We start from the raw sequence: 20,349 nt of genomic DNA on the forward strand, positions 1-20,349 counted from the left end.
TACGAAAAGAAGAAGAATCGTCATTCAACAGTAATCCTAATTGTTACAATTATTATTGTAATTAATAATAATAATTATTATTATTCATTATTGAATTAATTTACCGATTAAACTGTAGTTGAATCACTGAATATTTCTATCAACTGAATAATAAAACATTCAAGTCGAAAAAAACCGAGATGGAATTAATATGGACGATTTGAAGTAGAGGTTTTACGAATTGCGCGGTAGACTAGTGGTTAGGGCGTCGGATTAGTAGTCGTGAGGTCGGGGGTTCGAGCCCACGTTAGGGGGTAATATTTTAAGTTAACAAAATCGGTTTTTCAGCGATGATTGCGTTAGGGTTTGGTAGGTAGGGCACAATGAATACTAAAAATCATCCTAAAAAGTGTTAATTATTTTGTTTTTGTTATTATTGATAATTGCCATGAATAGTTTGGCAGCCAGCGCGGCGCCAGTCGCATGCCGCTATTGATTTTTTTTCCTCGTTGAACCTATTACGAATGTTGAGGAGTAATATTAAATTACTTGTATTTCAATCACCCATATTGTCATATTCATGTAATTAAGTAATGTTTAATTGAGCCTGGCCAACGACTGGCAACCAACGCTGGGCCGAGATGGGCGCCCAGACCTGGCCCGATGTTATCATTCCAGGTTTCAACCAAGTCCGGCGCGGTCCCGGTTGAGGAACGGGTCCCGAAATTCGGCAGGCCGGCCACCGGGCTTGGGCCAAGCTCGGCCCATTCGTTTTTTCGTACGTGGGATAATTGAATTAATTTGAAGCATAATGTCGAGAGATATTCCCAAAATTCTGATTGCCGAAAAAAAAAATTAAATTTTTGAAAACTATTCTATAAATCAAAACAACGATTATTGTTATTCTGTTCATCTTCGAACTCGTTCAAAGGGACATCGAAATAATTTTTTTGACACTGCTGCTACACTAAGAAAAAATCGCCGTAATATCACAAAAATCATTTTTTGAGCGAAAAACATCGCATACATATTTGATCAATTTATGGTAGGTTTCAGACAAGAAATCGGTACTTTTCGGGCTAAGGAGGAAGTTACTGAATGAAAATGTAATGTCTTTTTTCGAAATGAGAGAATATTCCTTAAAAGACAAGAGTTTGACAGAAGGAAAAGAAGATATTGCTTTCCTTCAAACTCAAAGCGAGTGAGCGTAAGCGACGGTTATATATTTTTAATATCTGGAGGTTGTTCTCTGCATAAACTCTCCATTCATTCAATATGAAAGTCTCTGATTCATGATTCACTGAATCGAGGTTTTTAATTTTTTTAGTAATTTTCTCATCTTCTAACACGAAAAACCCGATTGCTTGTGGCAAGAAATTCTCACTTTATCATGAAATGTTCATTTTCAAGTCATGAACACTTCACCGAAATCTGACATTGTCTGACACATTATCCGGAATTCTTATCCCAAGAAAATCCTCAAAAGATGAGATATTTGGCGCAAGAAATTAGTTTTATGCACGGAGAGAAATGTTCAATAAAAATTACGGAACTCACAATTCGCTCACCGATTACGGAATCGCCTCAGAAAATTTAAGTGACGGTATCGTAATTTTTCACAGGGGATGCAGATAAAAATTACGGAACGCTCTGGAAAAATTCCGTGACAGTTGCGTAAAATTTCATACACGAACATTTCGCTCCGGAATTACGGAAAAGATACGTAATTTTTATTGAATATTCCTCTCCATGTGATATTATGACGATATTTCTCTTAGTGTACGCTCACCTCGTGCCGAAATGTGCTTTTTCGTGAGAAGACCCGGTAAACCGCGATTCTAACCTCGCTTCGCTCGGTTTGATCGCGGTTTACGGGCCTTCTGACGAAAAATTGCATTCATCACACGGTCCAGAAGTATTTTTTGTCATTCCGGCCGTGAGGCAGCGCTTCACGGACGCTCCGCTCCGCTCCGCGTCCGTGAATCTCTGCCTACGGCCGTCATATAAAAAAATACTGTTCGTCATATGGCCAAAAAAAACTTTTCTAGCTCATATGATTGCAGCCCTCGCCTTCGGCTCGGGCTGCAAACTCATATTCGCCAGAAAAGTTTCTTTCGGCCTAGTGACGAAATATACTATTCTGAAGAATGTGATTATACAAAGCCACATTCGTCAGAAAATACTTTGTGGACCTTGTGATGAAAATAACTATTTCGTTTACTCGTAAATGAAAAAAGGCGCAGTTTGACACTCGCTGAACGTAATATCACTGTCAAATATGGGGTTTTTTGTCATTCATGCCCGTTAAGTGGCGTTTTCGTGGTGTGTTTTAGAACCCGTAAGTGGGATTTACCAGGCCATGGGCCGGTAAGTAAAAACTAGCCCCGATTTCACGATTTAACGGGCCATGGCNGGGGGGGGGGGGCTTTGCCCCCCCAAACCCCTCCCCCCACACACACCCCCCGGGCATTTATGACAATAGTATATTGTGTCATTAGGACCGTAGACGGAGGTTTGCGATGAGTGTGAAGTTAGCAGCACGAGGCGTATAAAATGTTATAAAGAATGACATTGGCCGAAGAGCCTCGGGCGATTGCCAGTTGCATGTTCTTTCGTTCCACTGAAAATGAATAACAGAATGATGTCTACATTTAAACGCTTTTGAAAATTTTCGAGTGAAATTTCCCTTATTGGACGTTTTCATCAATTGACATTTTAACTAAAATTTCAAGAAATCACGACAGTTAAAAAAATTAACAATTTGATGAAAAATGAACGGAAACATTAAAGATCAGTCAGTTTTTTTAAATTAATTCAATAGAAATTGATAGTAATCATAAAAATTCAACTGAAAATCTTCTCGAATTTCCTATTTAATCCAATATTCTGCCTAATTTGGTACTGAATATTTATATCTTCATTGAAAATGTAACTAAATTGGAGAATTATCGTCTTCCTGCTACTCACAAATTTTCAATTCTAACTGTCTAGACATTATGAACATTATGAACATGGACATTATAATGCTTGGAGGAGTCAGATTTAGTATGGAATAGGTCTTTTATTATAGAAAATGTCCTCCTTCACTGAATTTATGATGAAATTCCCAGATGTACTCAGAGGTATTACTTGAACTCTAGCCTTACCAAATTATCAGACAACACTATCAGAAAATTATGTCAAGAATTCGCAATAGACAAGCCTTATGATTCCAATGTAATTTTTGAATTTTTAAATTTTCACAGAAAGTTGCCAGTAGTTCGAACAACATTTCTCGTGGAGAACTAAATATTTATGCTGTATTGTGTGAAGAATACGCAATTTTTTTTATATTTTATGACCCTACTGGTAATTTTATGAGCAAAAATTAATGTCATAAACTACGATAGGGAAGGGTGGGGCAATATGGACACCAAATTTTAATAATGAGTGGAATTGAGTCAAATCTACTGTTCCGACTTCATTTGAAGTTTATAAAAACAAAGACATGGTCATTAGACGGCGTCGTAGGAATTGTAAGGTAAACCAAAAACGGGGTAAAATGGACACTTCGATTTCTTCTTCAATTTTCTATGTTTCAACAATGTTATTCAATTTCTGAAACACTAGTCATGACTGCGATTTTCAAATTGAAAAAAGAACTCATTTTTTACTTTTGTCGTGGAGGGTGGTAAACCAATTTTTTCTTTGCTCATTTCTCCTTCCTTCCCCCTATTGTTTTATGGCGATTTCCTTTGTACGTAGAAAAGTCGTCATCTTCCAAATTTCGCAAATGGCCAAGAGGTCAGTTGTGTAGAGCGTGCAATTGTTCATTGAAAAAAATCAATAATTTCAAAGTTATTGCACTAATAAAGCAGGAAATACAAAGCTACTCTATATTTCAAACTTTAATGTAAAATTTAAGAGTTGAAGTTTATTTGTTAATTTATCACCATAAAAAGATACCGACCCAATTCTGTTGGAAAATGTTTGTTGAAAATCTTCTTGATTAGAAGTTGATTAAGACCAACTTTTTCGGGTGTCCATTTTACCCCATTCTTGAATAATTTTTCGGTTATGGACTTTGCCAAGAAGCAGTTTCTTAAATTCGATTATTGAAATTTTTTTATCATCCTATACGGATTTATCAGGTGTCCATATTGCATTACAATTTTCCAAAATTTGAATTTTGAGAAAAATCTTTTTTCACAAATTTTTTGAGTGCCCATTTTACCCCAACTGTCCATATTACTCCACCCTCCCCTGTATAAAATTTTACTGTAATATTTCAAAATTGCAGAAAAACTCCTGTTTTCCTGAATAATCCAGCATACATTCACAGGTTCTTGAAGAGCCCTGTTCTGTTCCACTGTAAGGTCATCATACACGAGCGAACGGCAGGCAAACGGTTCGCGCGAACAGGGTTTGTCTGCGAACGGTCTCTCGTCTCGAAACTCCACACACGGGACGAACCGAATGCCGTGATATTGATCCGTCAATATAGCTGCGTTTTTCATTTTTCAATTATTCTTCTGTTTTTTTTTTACTGTTCCATTAAATGTGAAAGTAGGANTACTGTTTCATTAAATGTGAAGGTAGGGCAAAACTCAATTTTTCAGTGTATTTATCTTTTACTTAATTTTTTTTTCCTTGAGAATTTATACCAAAATAATACGGGAAGAATTGTTAACTGCTATGAATCACTTTGCGATTTTGCCCCTCCCTATTTACTTCCACAGTGATGACGTATCGGCATGGGCCTCCTGTCCCTTCAGGTATTGACCCAAAACCATTTCTGTTGATATTGGTGACTCATTGATGACATTTTTGAATGTGGAGATGGATATGCAAGGATTTTAAACGTTCGAGTCGAACGGTTCGACGTGGTTAGTTTTCGACAAACATAATTTTTACCGAATGCGTCATATTTGGGACATTTTGCGGAGAAACAACGTTGTGAGTTAATATTGGAAAATTTACTCTTATTTCAGTATATTAAAGTATAAACGTATTTTTTACGCCATTTTCATGGTAATTTCTATCAAAATTTTGTCTCTATGTGGGAGGGTTCGTTCCCTACCGATCCATCCGCTTTTCTAGGACCGTTGCATTATTATAACCCGAAATAATTAATTAATCAGACCATTTGGTTCGCGAACGACGTTCGTGATCCCCACACACGGACGAATTTCCAACGAACTTGGTTCACCACGAACGGCCGTTTTCACGCCGTCTTGAAAACGACGAACGGCGAACGACGAACGACGAACATGGTTCGTGGGCCCCACACACGGGCGAACTTCGTTCGCCGGTGGCTCGATTTCACTATGTTCGCGCGCACCGTTCGTCTGCCGTTCGCTCGTGTATGATGTCCTTAATTCCCTCTAAAAACTCAAAGATTTGTTGACGGCCTAAAATTCCATTCATAGAAATTCATTTCCCGAACCCTCTAGTGAATATGGGCCATTCCGCCAAATATCGGCGGAAATCTGGCCTCAAAATTTTCGATACTTTTTTTTTTGCTTCTTTGTACTACTTGTGTATAGAAAAAAAGAGTTCTCGACTAGGAAAGGTCCCGTCTTTCAATTGGAGGGGCTGCGCAAGGTTTAACGATTTTACGCGAAAATTGTTCAATCGTATTGAACGTTCGTAGAAATGCTTAGAAAAAAAAATCAAAACATAGTTTTTGATCGGAAATTTTCGGAATTTTCCGGAAATGATGTTCATTTTCTCCCCCTACCCCTCGTCCATCGTGAAAATCGAAAAAGAAACCTTTAAACGTCATTTTTGGCAAATTCGCCATTTTTTCTTTAAATCTAATTTTTTTTTTGAAAAATTTAGAAAATTTCCGATCAAAATCATATTTGAAACTTGTTCGCTTCTATAATGCTCAAGTAAAGAAAAATAACAGACACAAAAATGAATATTCGAAAAATGATGAATATCATAGAATCAAGACCATATTTCATGGAAACATTCTCTATTTTCTATAATATCATCTTCTATGGAAATATCGTCTTCTTCCTACAATATTATTATTTTTCGAATATTCGCTTTTTTAGAATCATTTTTCTGCAGATGAGCATCATAGGAGCAAACAAGTTTCAAATATGATTTTGATCGGAAATTCTCTGAATTTTTTAGATAAAATATCAGATTTGAAAAAAAAAATGGCGACTTTGCCAAAAATGACGTTTAGAGGTTTCTTTTTCGATTTTCACGATGGAGGAGGGGTGGAGGGAGAAAATGAACATCATTTTCGGAAAATTCAGAAAATTTCCGATCAAAAACTACATTTTGATTTTTTTTTCTTAGCATCTTTTAATACGTTCTATAAGAGCGAAAAATTTCAAGTCTAAAACTCGTAATCATGCGAACGGCCTCTAATTGAGCCGCGGGACCTTTACACGTTGAAAAATCTTCTTTTATATACATAAAAATTCAGAAGAAGCAAAAAAAAAATTGTCGAAAATTTTGAGACCAGATTTCCGCCGATATTTGGCGGAATGGCCCATATATAAAAAAAACTCACATATATTCTTGTTCCATCGATTTAAATGCAAATAAAAGTGAGGTAGAATATTCATACGTGTCTGCCACGAGAAATAATTCAATTGTAATAGGAAAGTGTTTTATTGTCATTATTCTGAGAAATTCTTGGGATAATATTTTGCCACATTGTACATTGCTGCCAGATGTTATGAAAGGGTCGTGAATCATCCGGCCTCGAACGTAGTCTAGCCCGTGTTTGGAATCAGCTTCTCTTTGTTCCAAAGACGCTTGTGCCGCATCCTCGCAAGGTACACGATATAATCCCCGAATCAATTTTAGGGGGGCAAGTTCATACGGGAAGACCCAGATTTACATACGGATTAGGAATCGACGGTGTGCAATTTCTCTGGAATTGACGTGCCTATTATACATGCTTGGATAGACACAGGCGATCTAGTTCGTCCAGACGGGCTAACGCCAGTACAAAACCATACACACGTAACCAATACATTGTCCTGTGCACATGACGTTCACAGTGGCCAGAAACATATCCAGTATATCGAGTCTGGAGTATCGCAGTATACAACGATTATCGTTGTCCCGTGGTATTACATGATGCCGTGTGTGTTGCCAACAGCAGCCAGGGCGCTGAGACACCTCCCCTTTTTTACCACTGTCACTAGTCACCATTTACTGGAATTAAAAATAGTGGAATCATGTAAAATGCATAGAGTTTCATCAATGTGATGGCTTCCAGCTGAAGCATTTTTCATTGTTGAAATATTAATAAATATTTCATTATATTACAGTGCAAATGAAAAAAGTTGAATTTGCAATGGAGTGGGAGAGCTTAATAAATTTCCTTTTTTTTTTTTACTTTTTTTACATATTTGGCACACGCGAGAGACAAATGTTGACAATGATGTTTAACTCCATTTTACTTCACCAAACATGAAAAGGAAGAACGAACCTTGCAGGGAAGAGAAACTAAACACAATAATTTGTTATTAAACCGTTATTTTTTTAAATTTGCTCCTATAATGGGGGGAAAAACTTTTGTTTTTATCTTCTTGGTTCAGTCCTCATGAAGCCGTAGTCGATATCCTGACAGATTAAATTTCCGTGCACAAAAATCAATGTTAAATTTCCATTAAAAATAGTGTAATTCAAATGCGTGAAGTTTACTAGGAGTTCCATTAGGCAGCGGTGCAAAACATGGAAATTGAATTTGTAGGGGAATTGGAAAAGTCAAGAAATTTGATATTTTTGGTATTGTTCAGTTAATTGAGTGGTGAACTGGTGAAATGATGTAACTCAACTTCTATATATCCATTAAATACGCTAATTGAGAAGTGAAATTGACTTAGTTTGATGTACCAGTTTACTATAGACCTTTACATTCTGAGAGTAACCCTAGATTTTCGGACATTTTTACTTCATGGAAATATTGTGATCGTTCAAATTTAAGTTTTGAATTTTTTGTGTTCTGTCGATCCATTGTAATCCAAAAAGTCCGAAAATACAATTTTTAGACCGTGTCCTCCGTATGTGTGTGGTAAAGTTTTTCTTCAATTGTTCGCTAATGAGTGGATGGAATTGAATCTTCTTTTTTTTTTCAAATGTAGGTATTGTTGAGCCCTATCGATCACCATTAATTAAAATTTAATTCATCTATTAGTTTTTTTAATTTTTAAATTTTTTCGAAAATCGGTTGTCCCACGATAACTAGAAAAAAATATACTGAATTGATTGAATGATGGCTGAAAAAAATTGTTTGGATGTCCCTTTGACCGAGTTCGAAGATGAAGACGATAGCAATAATCGTTATTTTGATTTATTTGAAAATTTTCAAAAATTTTGTATTGTTTGAAAATCAGAATTCTGGGGATATCTTTGAATATCATGTTTCAAATGAATTCAATCGTGGCTTATATTGTTGGTTTTAATGCGATTAAGTCGAAGTTGAAAGATGATTACGATAGCTATATTGAATACGATAGCTATACTGAAAGTGAACTTTCTGATGGTTTCTTCAAATGTGATGTTTAAAATTCATTCAAGTATGTGTAAATAAAATATTTCTATTAACATTTTATCGAATGACTGAGAGAAGCGATAGAACTGTAAAAAAGACAATCAGTTGTCAGACATTCAACTAAGTTGAAAATCTGACAAAATTAGATAAAAGGAAATCTTATTCAATTTAAAAAAAAGCAATAAACAATGAGTTATACATGATAAAAGGAAATAACCATTCGGAAGTATAGTGCTAATTTATTAGCAAAAATAACTATATTATATGCAATCCAAAAGCGCAATTTTCCGCTTGTTTTCCCATGTGAATTACCCTAGAAGTTTCGGAACACTTTTACCGAATTTGCATATAAATGCTCATTTTTGGAGACTCAAATGTATATCATCTTAAATGTCAATATTTACCAGAATTTTTCCCTATTTTTCCGGAGATTTTTCCGTTCGGTGAACGAATTCAATATTTTCCCCTAGATTTCCAGAATGAAAAGGTCTATTAGGTTGAGAAGCGAGAGATTTCAGGAGAAAATGTCAAGTTGCGACGTGAAATTGATTTATTTTGTTTCATCACTTTGAAAATATCAAACCTCTCGACACCTGGAAGAATTCCCAACAAGAAACGCCCTTCAACCTTCTCTTCGAAAACCACTTATTATCGGAGAAATTTTCCATCTAAAACGATGCGGTCTTCCAATATTCTGGGCTGTCTGCCGTAAAATTTATCGAATTATAAATTATGATATTACTGTCCTTTGCTGGAATTTTTAAAATATGATTCACCTTTAATTAACAAACTTTCAACGAATACTTCATTGTCAACTGCATCCAAAAAATTCTCGCATTTTCATAACTTTATTGCTCCCATCGCCCTGAAAACTTGAATATTTAAATTTTATCCTTCTCATATGCACCGATAATTTTTTTTCTGGAATACCTCGTCCCATCTCCCTCCTCTCTCCAATTATGGCACACCCGCGGGTTATAACGGCCTTGCGCCGCAACTTTTCGATGAATTTTAACGGGTGCGCTTCATTCTCCGCCCCACCTCACGGCGCACTCTACATACGTCTGAGAGGGAAGAGAAAAAAAAGATAATCGAGGAAGATGTGATAATATCCCGGAACGCCATCCAGACAGTGGGCAATGGGGGAAAAGGATATTAAAACGAATGAAATGGTGGATTAAAAACAAGAGGATTAAAAGAGTAGCATTGATTGCAATTCGATTCAAAAATTTATATGGTGCACCTGAAGGTATAAACAGCTCGTTAGAGCCCACCACTGTCTGTTTTTTTGGTCCAGTCGTTTTGACTAGAAGTATAGGGGAAACAAAAATAACAAAAAAATATGGACATTTGGAGCGGATGAGAAACAGACTGGCATTTTCATGCCATCTCTCTCTCTCTCTCTCTCTTTCTCTCTCCATTTTCACCCTCCCTTTTAGACACACTTTTATTCTTTATTATCGTCAGTTCGATTTATTTTGGGCTTGCATGGACGAGGGCGTAGACCGGAACTTCCTCTCTTTCGCCATGGGTGCGACTCTCAACGCGAAGCCGGATAATCGTACAATTTGCCTGGCTAGCGAAGAGAGAAAGAAAGAGAATACAAACCATAACAACACTGAAAATAGACTGGCATGCTGGTGTGAGAGTCATTCCAAGGAGTTGAGGTAATGTCGATATTGCGATGAGGCCCCTCTGTTCTCAATTCTTGGGGTAATTGCCTCGTCCCCACCTCAGGCTAAACCAACCGGCAGAGAAGGAAAAAAATCTTTAAAAAAAACGAAAATAAGGAGTAAAGGGTAGGGGAATAAAAAGGATGAAAAGGCAACGAGTGGAGCAAGAGTTCGTTGAAGTAACGGAGCGAGATCGTTCATGGGCCCTCACTTTACGATTGAGGAATACCCGAAATAATGTTCCCAAACTCCTGAAACGCACGAGATGGGAGTAATTTCAAGTTTCACAGGGATAAAGATGTTCACGTGATTTCTATAGGGGAGAAGAAAGAACATTGTAATCATGGGGGAGAATGGGGCAGAATGGACTGCCTTCACTTGCAAACATTTTTTATCCTCCTTGTTTGTTCCGGAAATATTGCAAATTAGGAAAAATCAAAGAAATTACATCATATACCTCGTTAATTCTATTTCAATTGCTATTTCTCTCTTTAGAAATATCAATCTCACTGTTGGATCCTGATTCGTTTGGGAGGAAAAAGAATAAATAATAACAATAATAGTATACTAATTTCCATTTTAAAACCCACGAAAATACTTTCAGCCGTGATTGGAATTTCTGTCACCGAATCGCAACACGAATTTCACAATTTTCATAATTGAAAACATCCTTCCCTCTTAACAAAGGATTATTTCCCCATGCTCACAATTCGTGAAGCAACAAGACAATGCATTACCACCAAAACGACCAAAAAAAAAAGTTCACCTCTCCCCCAGTTCGCAAATTTAAACAATACACCTGTCTCCATCCATTCATTCTGATTTTTTACGGATTGTACCTACCTGTCTACGTACCTGTGGGGATAGCGCAGAGAGGGTAGAGAAAAGGAAGCAACCTGGTAAAATGGTGGATGAGAAGACTGAGCATACAGCAGACAGGGTAGACAATACGTATCGAGCGAGAGCAACACCCTTCCACCCCCCACTCCGTCATTATCCCTCTATTTACCTTTCCCTCTTGTTTCTCGTGTCCGTTTTCCACTTTCATTTCTACCCCTTCCACTCTCCCAACCCGTGGTTTCTGAAGCCACCCTCGAGGACTGGAAAACAACGATACAATTGCCACCGTGTTCAGGCGTATAAACCAAAACCACGGAGTGTTAGTTCAAAAGTGTTGTCGCGTCAAGGTTTCCAGCACCGAGTGCTGAAATTTTCCACCATGTTGCCATTTCATTTTATTTCCTCTTTTCACGGCTTCCCCGGAGGTTTTTTTTCCTCCTAAACTTTGGCTCAAAGAAATCGCAGAATAATTGAAACTCTTGGATTTGTTAATTTCCTGGTGTTTCAGACTCACGATGCGATCTCATTGAGAGAAAGAGAGAGAAAGAGAAGTAACCTCACTCGGTGAAAAAACGCGACATTCAATAGCTCTCGTCTGAAAGGGAATATTTTCTCTGACTTTATACGGTTTTGCCCAACGGGCATAAGTCTCGCCTTTGCCTAACTTCTCTTTGCTCGAATAAAAGAGGAGTAAAGATGGTGTAGACCCCTCGGGGTGCGCTCCACTAGTATCATCGATAGCCCTCCTTCTGTTCTTTTTGAACACATACTCGCGTCTTCTTGCATCTCTCCTTGGCGCCGTAAGGCTCACGATGTTCAGTCTCCATGCCCCAACTTTCCTTCATTTAAACCCCAACACAGGGGGATTCATATCAAAGAGAAAAAAATGTTGCGCAAGATGCTGAATAAAAGGAGTGAGCAAGATAAAAAAAGGCCATGCGAGACACGTATCACCAGTCAACAGTCCATAAATTTCGCCATGATTACGTGCGTGTGTCGAAGAGTCTTTGGCAAGGCCGACGACCTTCCTTAATGACCAACTTTATCCGGCATCATCGACCCGTATTTCTCATATTCTTGCGAAATCTTCGTCCCCGCCAGGAGGCCTGCTATATCAATGAGCGTGTGTGTATTTGCTCCATTAAATCCATCACTTTTTTATTTGGCTTCAATGCTCACAAACGCACATCTTCAGACCCCCTGCAATGTCTCGCTCACACCATGTTTGATGTATCTCGGTCGTGTCCACCTTATAGAAGTAGTTTGTATAAATCAACTGGAATTTATTGGCGATTAGAGAAATCTTTCATGGCAAGGAGAAATGAATGGATCATTCTTCATTTTTGGGGTTTGATTATCTGTGAGAAGGGGGAATGAGACTGACGGAAACGCTGCGAATTCCAGAGAAATTTCTGGTTTGCTAATGTCAATTGACAATTTATTCCGCTTGATAGTGACCAAAATATGTGAAATATTATTGAATTTTGGTTTCACTTGAATTTTGAAGGTAGTTTTTCCTGAAAAGGAATGAGAATTGCAATCCTGTTTGCCAACTATCTGAATCAGTGAAATTCAAGTTGATTTATTAAGTCAAATAATTTATTCGAGAATGTATCGGGCGCCGCACGGATCGGTCAGCATTTTTCTTATTCCTCTTGACATTTTTCCTCATTTCTTCTTTTTAATTTCAAACTGTCGTCGTTTAATACCCACAAAATCCTACACGACGCGCGCCCAGGGCCAGCCCACGCGACTCCACGAACTCGTTTTACCCACCTTCGGCCTCGTCCCGCAACCCGCGTGTGGGTATCTCCCTTTTGCATTCACTCATTTTTTGTTTCTCTTTTATTCTCTACCACCACCGGCTCTCTCCTACCATGCAACTCACGTAGTTTATATATTTTTTTTTCTCCAGTCATTCGGTTACGACTTTGCCACACACCAGTTAGAGCCTCTCCGTCAGTTTCATTCGGGCAATCGTGTCACTTGGTTACGCCTTGTGCCATCATTTTTAGAAGTATCTCGACTATTCTTTTTTATTCTCGGTAGTTCAAGACGGTTATAACCAATGTTACTGAACGGCGTTTGTCAGTGTACATGAAACCGGTGTTTATTGAGAGTCGTACGATGCCGGGTAATGCCGATAACACCAGACCAGACAGTGTGTCGTGTAGGTTGATGTCATCCTTGTTGCTCTTCATCTGAAGTCGATGTAACTCAGCCTTGAACGATAAGAACTCTTTCCACTTTGGAATTTGAGCCTCGGTGATAACACACAATATACCGGGAAAAACCGACAAAATCGGCACGCGCAAGAAAAAATTCTTCATAACTGTTCTTATAATCGAGACCTCAATTCGCTTAGAATTCTCATCAACAAAAAAAGTTGAACAAATTCCTCGAGCTTTATTCCAATTGCTTCGTAAAAATCAGTGAAGCTATCTCGACATTAGCATTTCTCCTGTCTCTCACCGAGATTTATCAGCCTCACCAAGACGATTAATGCAACAACAACAGGAGAACACAGGAGAAATTACTTTTTTTAGTTCACGAGGGAAAAAAATCTGATCCTGGATAAAAGTCGCCCACGTCCCCCTGCATCGATAGATCGTGATCCACGACGTTGATTCCTCGAGTGAAGAGAGAGAGAGAGAGAGAGAGAGAGAGAGAGAGAGAGAGTGAGAGGGAGTGAGAGAAGAAGGAAGGGGGAAAGGGATAAAGGTAGACTCCGGATAAGGAGTGAAGTCGAGAGATGGCCATCACGGCTGTAGCGAGCTGCCTTGGACCCCCACCACTGCCACCGGGCAAGCGTTTTCTCCAACGATCCAAGAAGCTCTCCTCGACTTACCTGAGCTTTCATGATCCAGCTATCGAGGCTGGTATACCAACGGTGCATGAGACAATTCCACGGTATGCTGTCATCAAGCCACTCCCACCTAGGCCACGATCTAGAGCCTCTTATACGGGCAATCACGAGGACTTTAATTTTACGAAGAAAGTCAATTTGTTTCGGAGTCAATCAGAGGGAAATTTGTGGAGGAAGGAGCATAATGGCGGTTTGAATACGTTGGATAAGTGTATTAAGGCGATTTATGGTAGTTGGAAGAATTTGATACAACGTAAGTGTACGAAAGAGGAATGGTTTTCTATTTTTGTTTGATTAAAATCTTGTAATGAAGTTGTAAAGCGTAATATACTTTTAGAAATTCCTTGAAATTTCAGTCACAGCGTCATGTGAATTTTCAATGTTCTGAGCTTGAATTCAATCTCAGATGAAAGTGTTCACTAAATTTCTCATTCATCTTGAAAATTCAATAAAATTGGAATTTTTCAATGAAAGCTTGAATTTCCAAACTCATCATCATAAATTCAGTAGCGAAGCGATAAAACTTTTTACGTCGATTTTAACTATTTGCCAGTTTTCAATAAATATCTCAGAAACTAAGGGAGATGGTAAAATTTCTGACACGACCTTTTCTATAGCACTCAATTAGCTCTACAAAAAAGGTCATTATACAAATTTCGTTATTTCCCTTAGATTCGGAGATATTCCTCAAAAACTCAGATGAGAGCCAAGTCGACTTAAACCGTTTTATCACTTCGCTACTGAATTGAAGAAGAGGCTGAACATCACATACAATTCAACTTTCAATAGTTTGATAATTCAGAAAAGTTGTTGCCTGAATTTTCAAAATTTTCAAGGTTTTTCAGTGCCGTATGAACCTGAATATCGAGAATCACTTGAATATTCAAGAAATTAACTGACTCTTCAATAAAGAAAAATACAAAAATTTCACGTAATTTAGCGGTTGTTAAAAATTTCAAGCTTTTTCACTTGAAATTTCAAGTGTAATTTTCTAACAGTGTATGTCGATTTATTTCCATTTGTTGATGACTTATTCTGACGATAATTGAATAGCTGCCTGAGAGGTCATTGGTATAGAATTTTTGAATGACAATTTCTGCTCTTAACGCCTCATTTAATCAGTTGAAAATGCATCATGCAGAAAATTTTATTCTTGATCATTCTATGTCATAAAAGAACATTTCGCTCAACTATTCCACGAGACTTGATTCACCTCCCGCATACACGTGCAAGGGACAAGTATAAATTCACGGAAGAGAATATATCGTGAAAGATTGTGCCCAGTGAAGCGAGAAGTAGGTATTCGACGTTGAACTGTGCACAGTGACGCCCGTAAACGGTAGCAGTGGCTGGACACCGGTTAGAATCGATCGTTTCAACGGATGAAACGAGTGCATACCAGGGAGAACGAGCGTCTGAGTGAGGATGAAAAGCGAAGAAAAAAATTGGTTAAAAAAAAATGAAGGAGAGTATATATGGCTGAGGTCATTGGGATTGTCCGCACCGTCTCGATAAGGCATTTTCTCAGCAGCTGTCCTCATTCCTAATGGTTTTCATAGCCTCAGGATTTTCCCAGAGTCTCGAGGAATCGCTCGAAGGTCACACCGAGACCGTTTTAATAATTCAATGTTTCAGGACTCTTTGGGACATTCAATTCACCAGTTTCCACCGAATCTCATTCCTTCCGTTGAACTTCTCCCCCACTCGGACATTAGCCCTAGTTTCCTCTGCCTTTATTCAGCTGGGACATGGTCCAACTATTTTCTCGTGAGGGTTTTAAGGGAGGGGGGGGATGAAATTTCCTCTCTTTCTCGCCGGGACATATACGTGGGGGCATTTTCTCTGAGAATTCTAACTCGAGTAGCGAAAGAAAACCCGTTTACAACTCTACAAGGAGATCGTTTTATCGCGGTGAGACCATAAAACAACTGAATGGTTCTACTATCCTCACTTACGTACCAAAGATTCCGAGGGAAAATTTCCGTACCCCGGGATCTTATACGCTGCGGAAGTACTAGGTTTTGATTTTAATGCCGTGAATTTTAGTGGAATCACGAGTTCCAATAAATAGAAACAATCATTGCCCACTGATTTTCAGGGTGAGAATTTACATAGCGAAAACACATTGAGAAAAAGATATATAATTCGGCCAATCAAATTAGTTGCAGATAAGAATTATGGTGAAATTTTGAGTATTTGTCTGTCTGAACGAAATTTCATTGGCAGAATTATATTTTTTCTCAGTGCACGAAAGAAAACATCTAAAAGAATCACGACTAGGTATTGGAAATTATTGAAACTTTGTATTGTTGGATTTTCTTCTTTCTCGTGAAGATTACAGAGTGTATCGTCCGTAATTGGAACGATCGAGATTCTTCAAATATCAGCGATCGAATGAGTGATAATTGATAATAACTTGAATATGGAGAAATTTTATAAGGTCTTGTGAAAATGATGGACACATATTGTTTTAAGGGAAGACTGCTTATGAGTTTTCAACATCGTGGGATATTGGAGTCGTGGGATATTTGAGCTACAGAGGTATTTTTTCTCAAAATTTTGGAATTAATGTGTACAATAACAATTACGAATTAGTTTTTTAAAATTTGCGCCATTCATGAGGCAGGAAAATTATCCTTAAAATATTAAAAATATATTCTCGATTCTTTCAGAAATATTTTTCGGGTTATTTTATATGAATGGTGCAATTATTTGTTGAAATAATAACGAAATTAGTAATTATTATTACACATATTTTTCCAAAATTTTGGCCTTGGACTATTTTTAACATTTTAAGCATTTGCGAGGTAAACGAACAATAAAGAATTAGTTTTTTTGCACTAATTATTCGTTTTTAGACATATATAATCGATCTTACATGTATGAGAAATCTCATTCCAATCGCCCGAGACTTCTAAAACTCATAATAGTCTCCTCTTAAAAAAAAATCATACAAATATTCCCTTAAAACATTTACTTCTTTGATGAATAAGTACTTAATTGGATGAATGAGAACTTAATTGGTTCGATTCTCGGCCAGGTACTAACACTAGGAAATTATGAGAATAGTCTAAACTATCAAATTATCTCGTGAAATCTCTGGCAGATGTTCAAGTGGTCTTAGATAATTGAAAAAGTATCACGTGATTTATCAGAATATTTCACCATTACATTTAGTACAAATTGATATCAAGCCAAAACATTAAGAGTCATCTCGAAACTACTGAAATCCAGTGAATAATCTATTCACTAATTCCAGGGGCATTACTCACTCCGAATTTCAACAATGAAACGACACATGTAGTTCCCCATACCTATGATAATAACTAAGGTATGGGAAAGTTCCATGTGGTCTCTTGGACTCAATGTCCGTTATATTGACATTTTTGAAAGTTGAAGAAGGTGACATTTTTTTTAATGAATAAATGTGTTATACGGATCAATCACTGGACGGTTCTCTCATCTGTTTTATCAATATAATACAAAACATTCATCTATGTTCTCGGAGTGAGTTCCTAGATCATTGGAAAATTATGTATGTACACGTATACGATATGTGTACATTGTTCAAAAAATGGGAATTTTGCACACAGTTTAATAGTAACTTTCAGAAGCGGGACGTTTAATGTGGTTTAGGGAGAAAAAAGTCATAAAATTTCAAGTTTGAGTTAAAAAATCGGGTGAATTCAAATAGTTTTCAGTAGAAAAAGGACAAAAATTTCACAACTTACCTAAATTTTAAATCGATTCACCCAAATTCGCCTCATATTTACGGATTAATTCAACTGAAACGCAATGTGCTTTCATTTTCTCATTCAATTATGATTTCTCATTTACGAGATTTCCCGAAAGTTCTCTGAAAATGTCACTTATCACTGTGCAGCGTAAAATCCAGCCTGAAATTCTTCAAAACGTGATGAATTAAAAAAATTCACCATCCCATTTAAAAGAAATGAGAAGAATCGTCCCAAACCTATACGAACTGAAAGAACCTTCCAACATGAATTCTTTCAAATTTTCGCTTAACGGAGCGTTACATTCTTTCAAAACTTTCAATTGCTCCGAGATCATTAGAAAAAATTTCGTAATCGAGCAAAAAACACGAAGATTCTTCTCGGAACTATCCACCAAACCCACCAAATATTCTATTCATCATTCATTCCGAATTTCAGCATAAAAAATACAAATTTTACCCGCTACCACATACAACCAATTTTAATCATTTTTATTCCATTAAAAACGACCTCCAGAACTCAACCTAACGTTTCGGTTACACGACATGAAAATTAAGTGGAATTAATATTTACATGGGATACAGGAGACAGTGACATGTCTGAGAATAGTTGAACAACTACGTAAGCCATTTGTGAGGGCTGTTAATAATATTACCAATGTCGTCTGTTAAAGAGAACGCGTTGCGTAACCCCAATTGGATCGACATTGTCTGTGTTTACCATCGAGATTTTTCCCCCTTGTTTCCCTCCACTGGACAAACGCAAACACCAATAACGGATCACCATTGGCTCGCCAGAAGTTTTTTCCTTTTTTACAGCACGTTTAACACAGATGTTTATATTGATTGTACGTAATACCAGAGTTTTCTATTTTATTTAACCTCAAGTAGAATGGTGCGAAGGGGGGTTAAATCGCGGGGCAATTCGATGGTGGGAAAAATCAACAACCTGTTGATATCGAATGGCAATTTCAGAAGCAGGTACGAAACCCCCATGTATATCCTAAGAATGTTTTCTGTTTTCCTCCAATGTAGTTTGGAGAATGAAAAATTGGTTTCTTCCCGCTTACTTGTGCCACTCTCTCTCCCTCCCTCAGTTGCGTTCATTTATGTTTCACTCTAACCAAACACGTGTTCCTTATTTCTCACATTTTTTTTACATTTTTTTTCATTCATTTATGACTGAAAGAGAAAAGAAGGAAAATGGAGTGAGAGACAGAGATAAAGAGACAACACGGGGTATATAAATAAGTCTCGTATTTCCGCGGCGTTCTTAAAAGCTTCCACTGATGCATTAGGTGGTGGGGGAGGGGTGGGATGAGGAAGTGAAATTGCTGGGTATTAACGTGTGCACACGTGTCGAGCAGTTATCTTACTACTTGAGAGTAAAGAAGAGGTGAATTTCATGACGAAATCAGTCAGAGTCGGTTGTTGTGGTTCTCTCGTGGATGAGTAACATAATGCTGAATGTTATTACTCGTCGTGCAGTTGTTATTAAAATTACTACAAAGTCCTCGAGTTGGTAACAATGGCCCTTTGGTTATACGCCGGCATAACAACGGCTAAAGGACGTCCGGGTTTGTGTACGTGTCATTTTTGTACTCACAGTTGTTGGAGGAAGGAATGTTTCTTTGCTAATTCTTTTTCCTCTCATTTTTCTGGGTAATTTTTTCACTCTTTCCTTCATGGACACTTGTGTGTCCCTGTCCCCTCCTTCCTCATTCCTCAGCGTTGGCTCAGTCAAGGAACAACTGAATTCTATGCTTGAAGTACTCGTCTCCGTCCAGCAGTGCCTCCTCACTGGCGTCGTTATGGTTTTCAGGTTTTTTCTTCCAGCTACTTTCTTTATTTGCTCTGCAAGCCAATTGACATGTGGATCGTGTTGACTTTGAGGTCCCGAGTTCTATCTCGTTACGTCACGGCATACTCTAGCACGCTGTCTCGTTCGCCTTTCTTTTTTTTTCAAATTTTCACCAGAAACACCTACACAAGGGACATTAACCACCCACACTTGGGGGCGAGGTTCAGAATGATTTCGAGGTCGAGTTCCTGTTTTTTGTTATTCTCGCTGGTATGGGTGAATTAATGTGTTTTTGGGTTTCTTTTATCCAGTTGGAACGTGAAGTGTTTTTTTTTAGTGAAGCGTCGAGGAAGTCCCTTGGGGGAAGTGTTGGATATTTACATGGAATCTTTAATTATCTCTGAGTGTCACTCGTGACTCTTGGAATTTGGAATTTGAATAACACTTGCATTACGTCGCATCTCTGAAATTGTACATGAATTCATGAATGTGTTTATAATGAGCGGAATTCAATCTAAAATAGTTTCCCACGGAGGTAAAAAACTTTGTATGCTAATAGTTAATGCTCGGCAACATTTTATCCGCGAAACTTTCCTCGATTTCCAATAATTTTCCCATTGCATAGAAACAAGCCTCGTTCAACTCTCAACTTCTCAGGATAAACTATTTCATTCTCTTTCGTACTCATCGACCGAATCATTGAATTTTTGTCCTACAATCTGGGCCGTGTTGTTTATTTTCAAATTGAACACAGCTTCCCCCCACATGCTATGTTACTTTCGATACATCGGGACAGGTACAATCGTTCGGGTGGTTTAATGCGAGAGACGCGTGCGTCTCTAGAAACGTGGGAAGACGATGAACTAAATCCGGGTATGTTGCCATTACTATATCACCAGGCATATCGGGAAAGAAGTGTCGATCGATTTTACCCCCCCCCCCCCCCCCCCC

At 37.9% G+C, this 20,349-nt stretch overlaps 1 protein-coding gene across 5 annotated transcripts in view; it reads left to right on the forward strand.

The window, feature by feature from the left end:
- LOC107046273 (caskin-1) overlaps positions 1–20,349 on the forward strand; it is a 61,717-nt gene that overhangs the window by 25,701 nt on the left and 15,667 nt on the right. For 2 of the 5 annotated variants that reach the window (XM_015268863.1, XM_029126665.1), the window contains exon 1: positions 13,751–14,117. The exons of the other annotated variants lie outside the window; for them this stretch is intronic. In XM_015268863.1, the coding sequence (XP_015124349.1) occupies positions 13,751–14,117 (367 nt within the window). Of the gene's footprint in view, positions 1–13,750; positions 14,118–20,349 lie in introns of those variants that run through there. 5 annotated transcript variants of the gene reach the window in all.

This window comes from Diachasma alloeum, unplaced genomic scaffold (assembly GCF_001412515.2).
Source record: "Diachasma alloeum isolate Michigan unplaced genomic scaffold, Dall2.0 Dall_scaffold_00181, whole genome shotgun sequence".
Classification (NCBI taxonomy): domain Eukaryota; kingdom Metazoa; phylum Arthropoda; class Insecta; order Hymenoptera; family Braconidae; genus Diachasma; species Diachasma alloeum.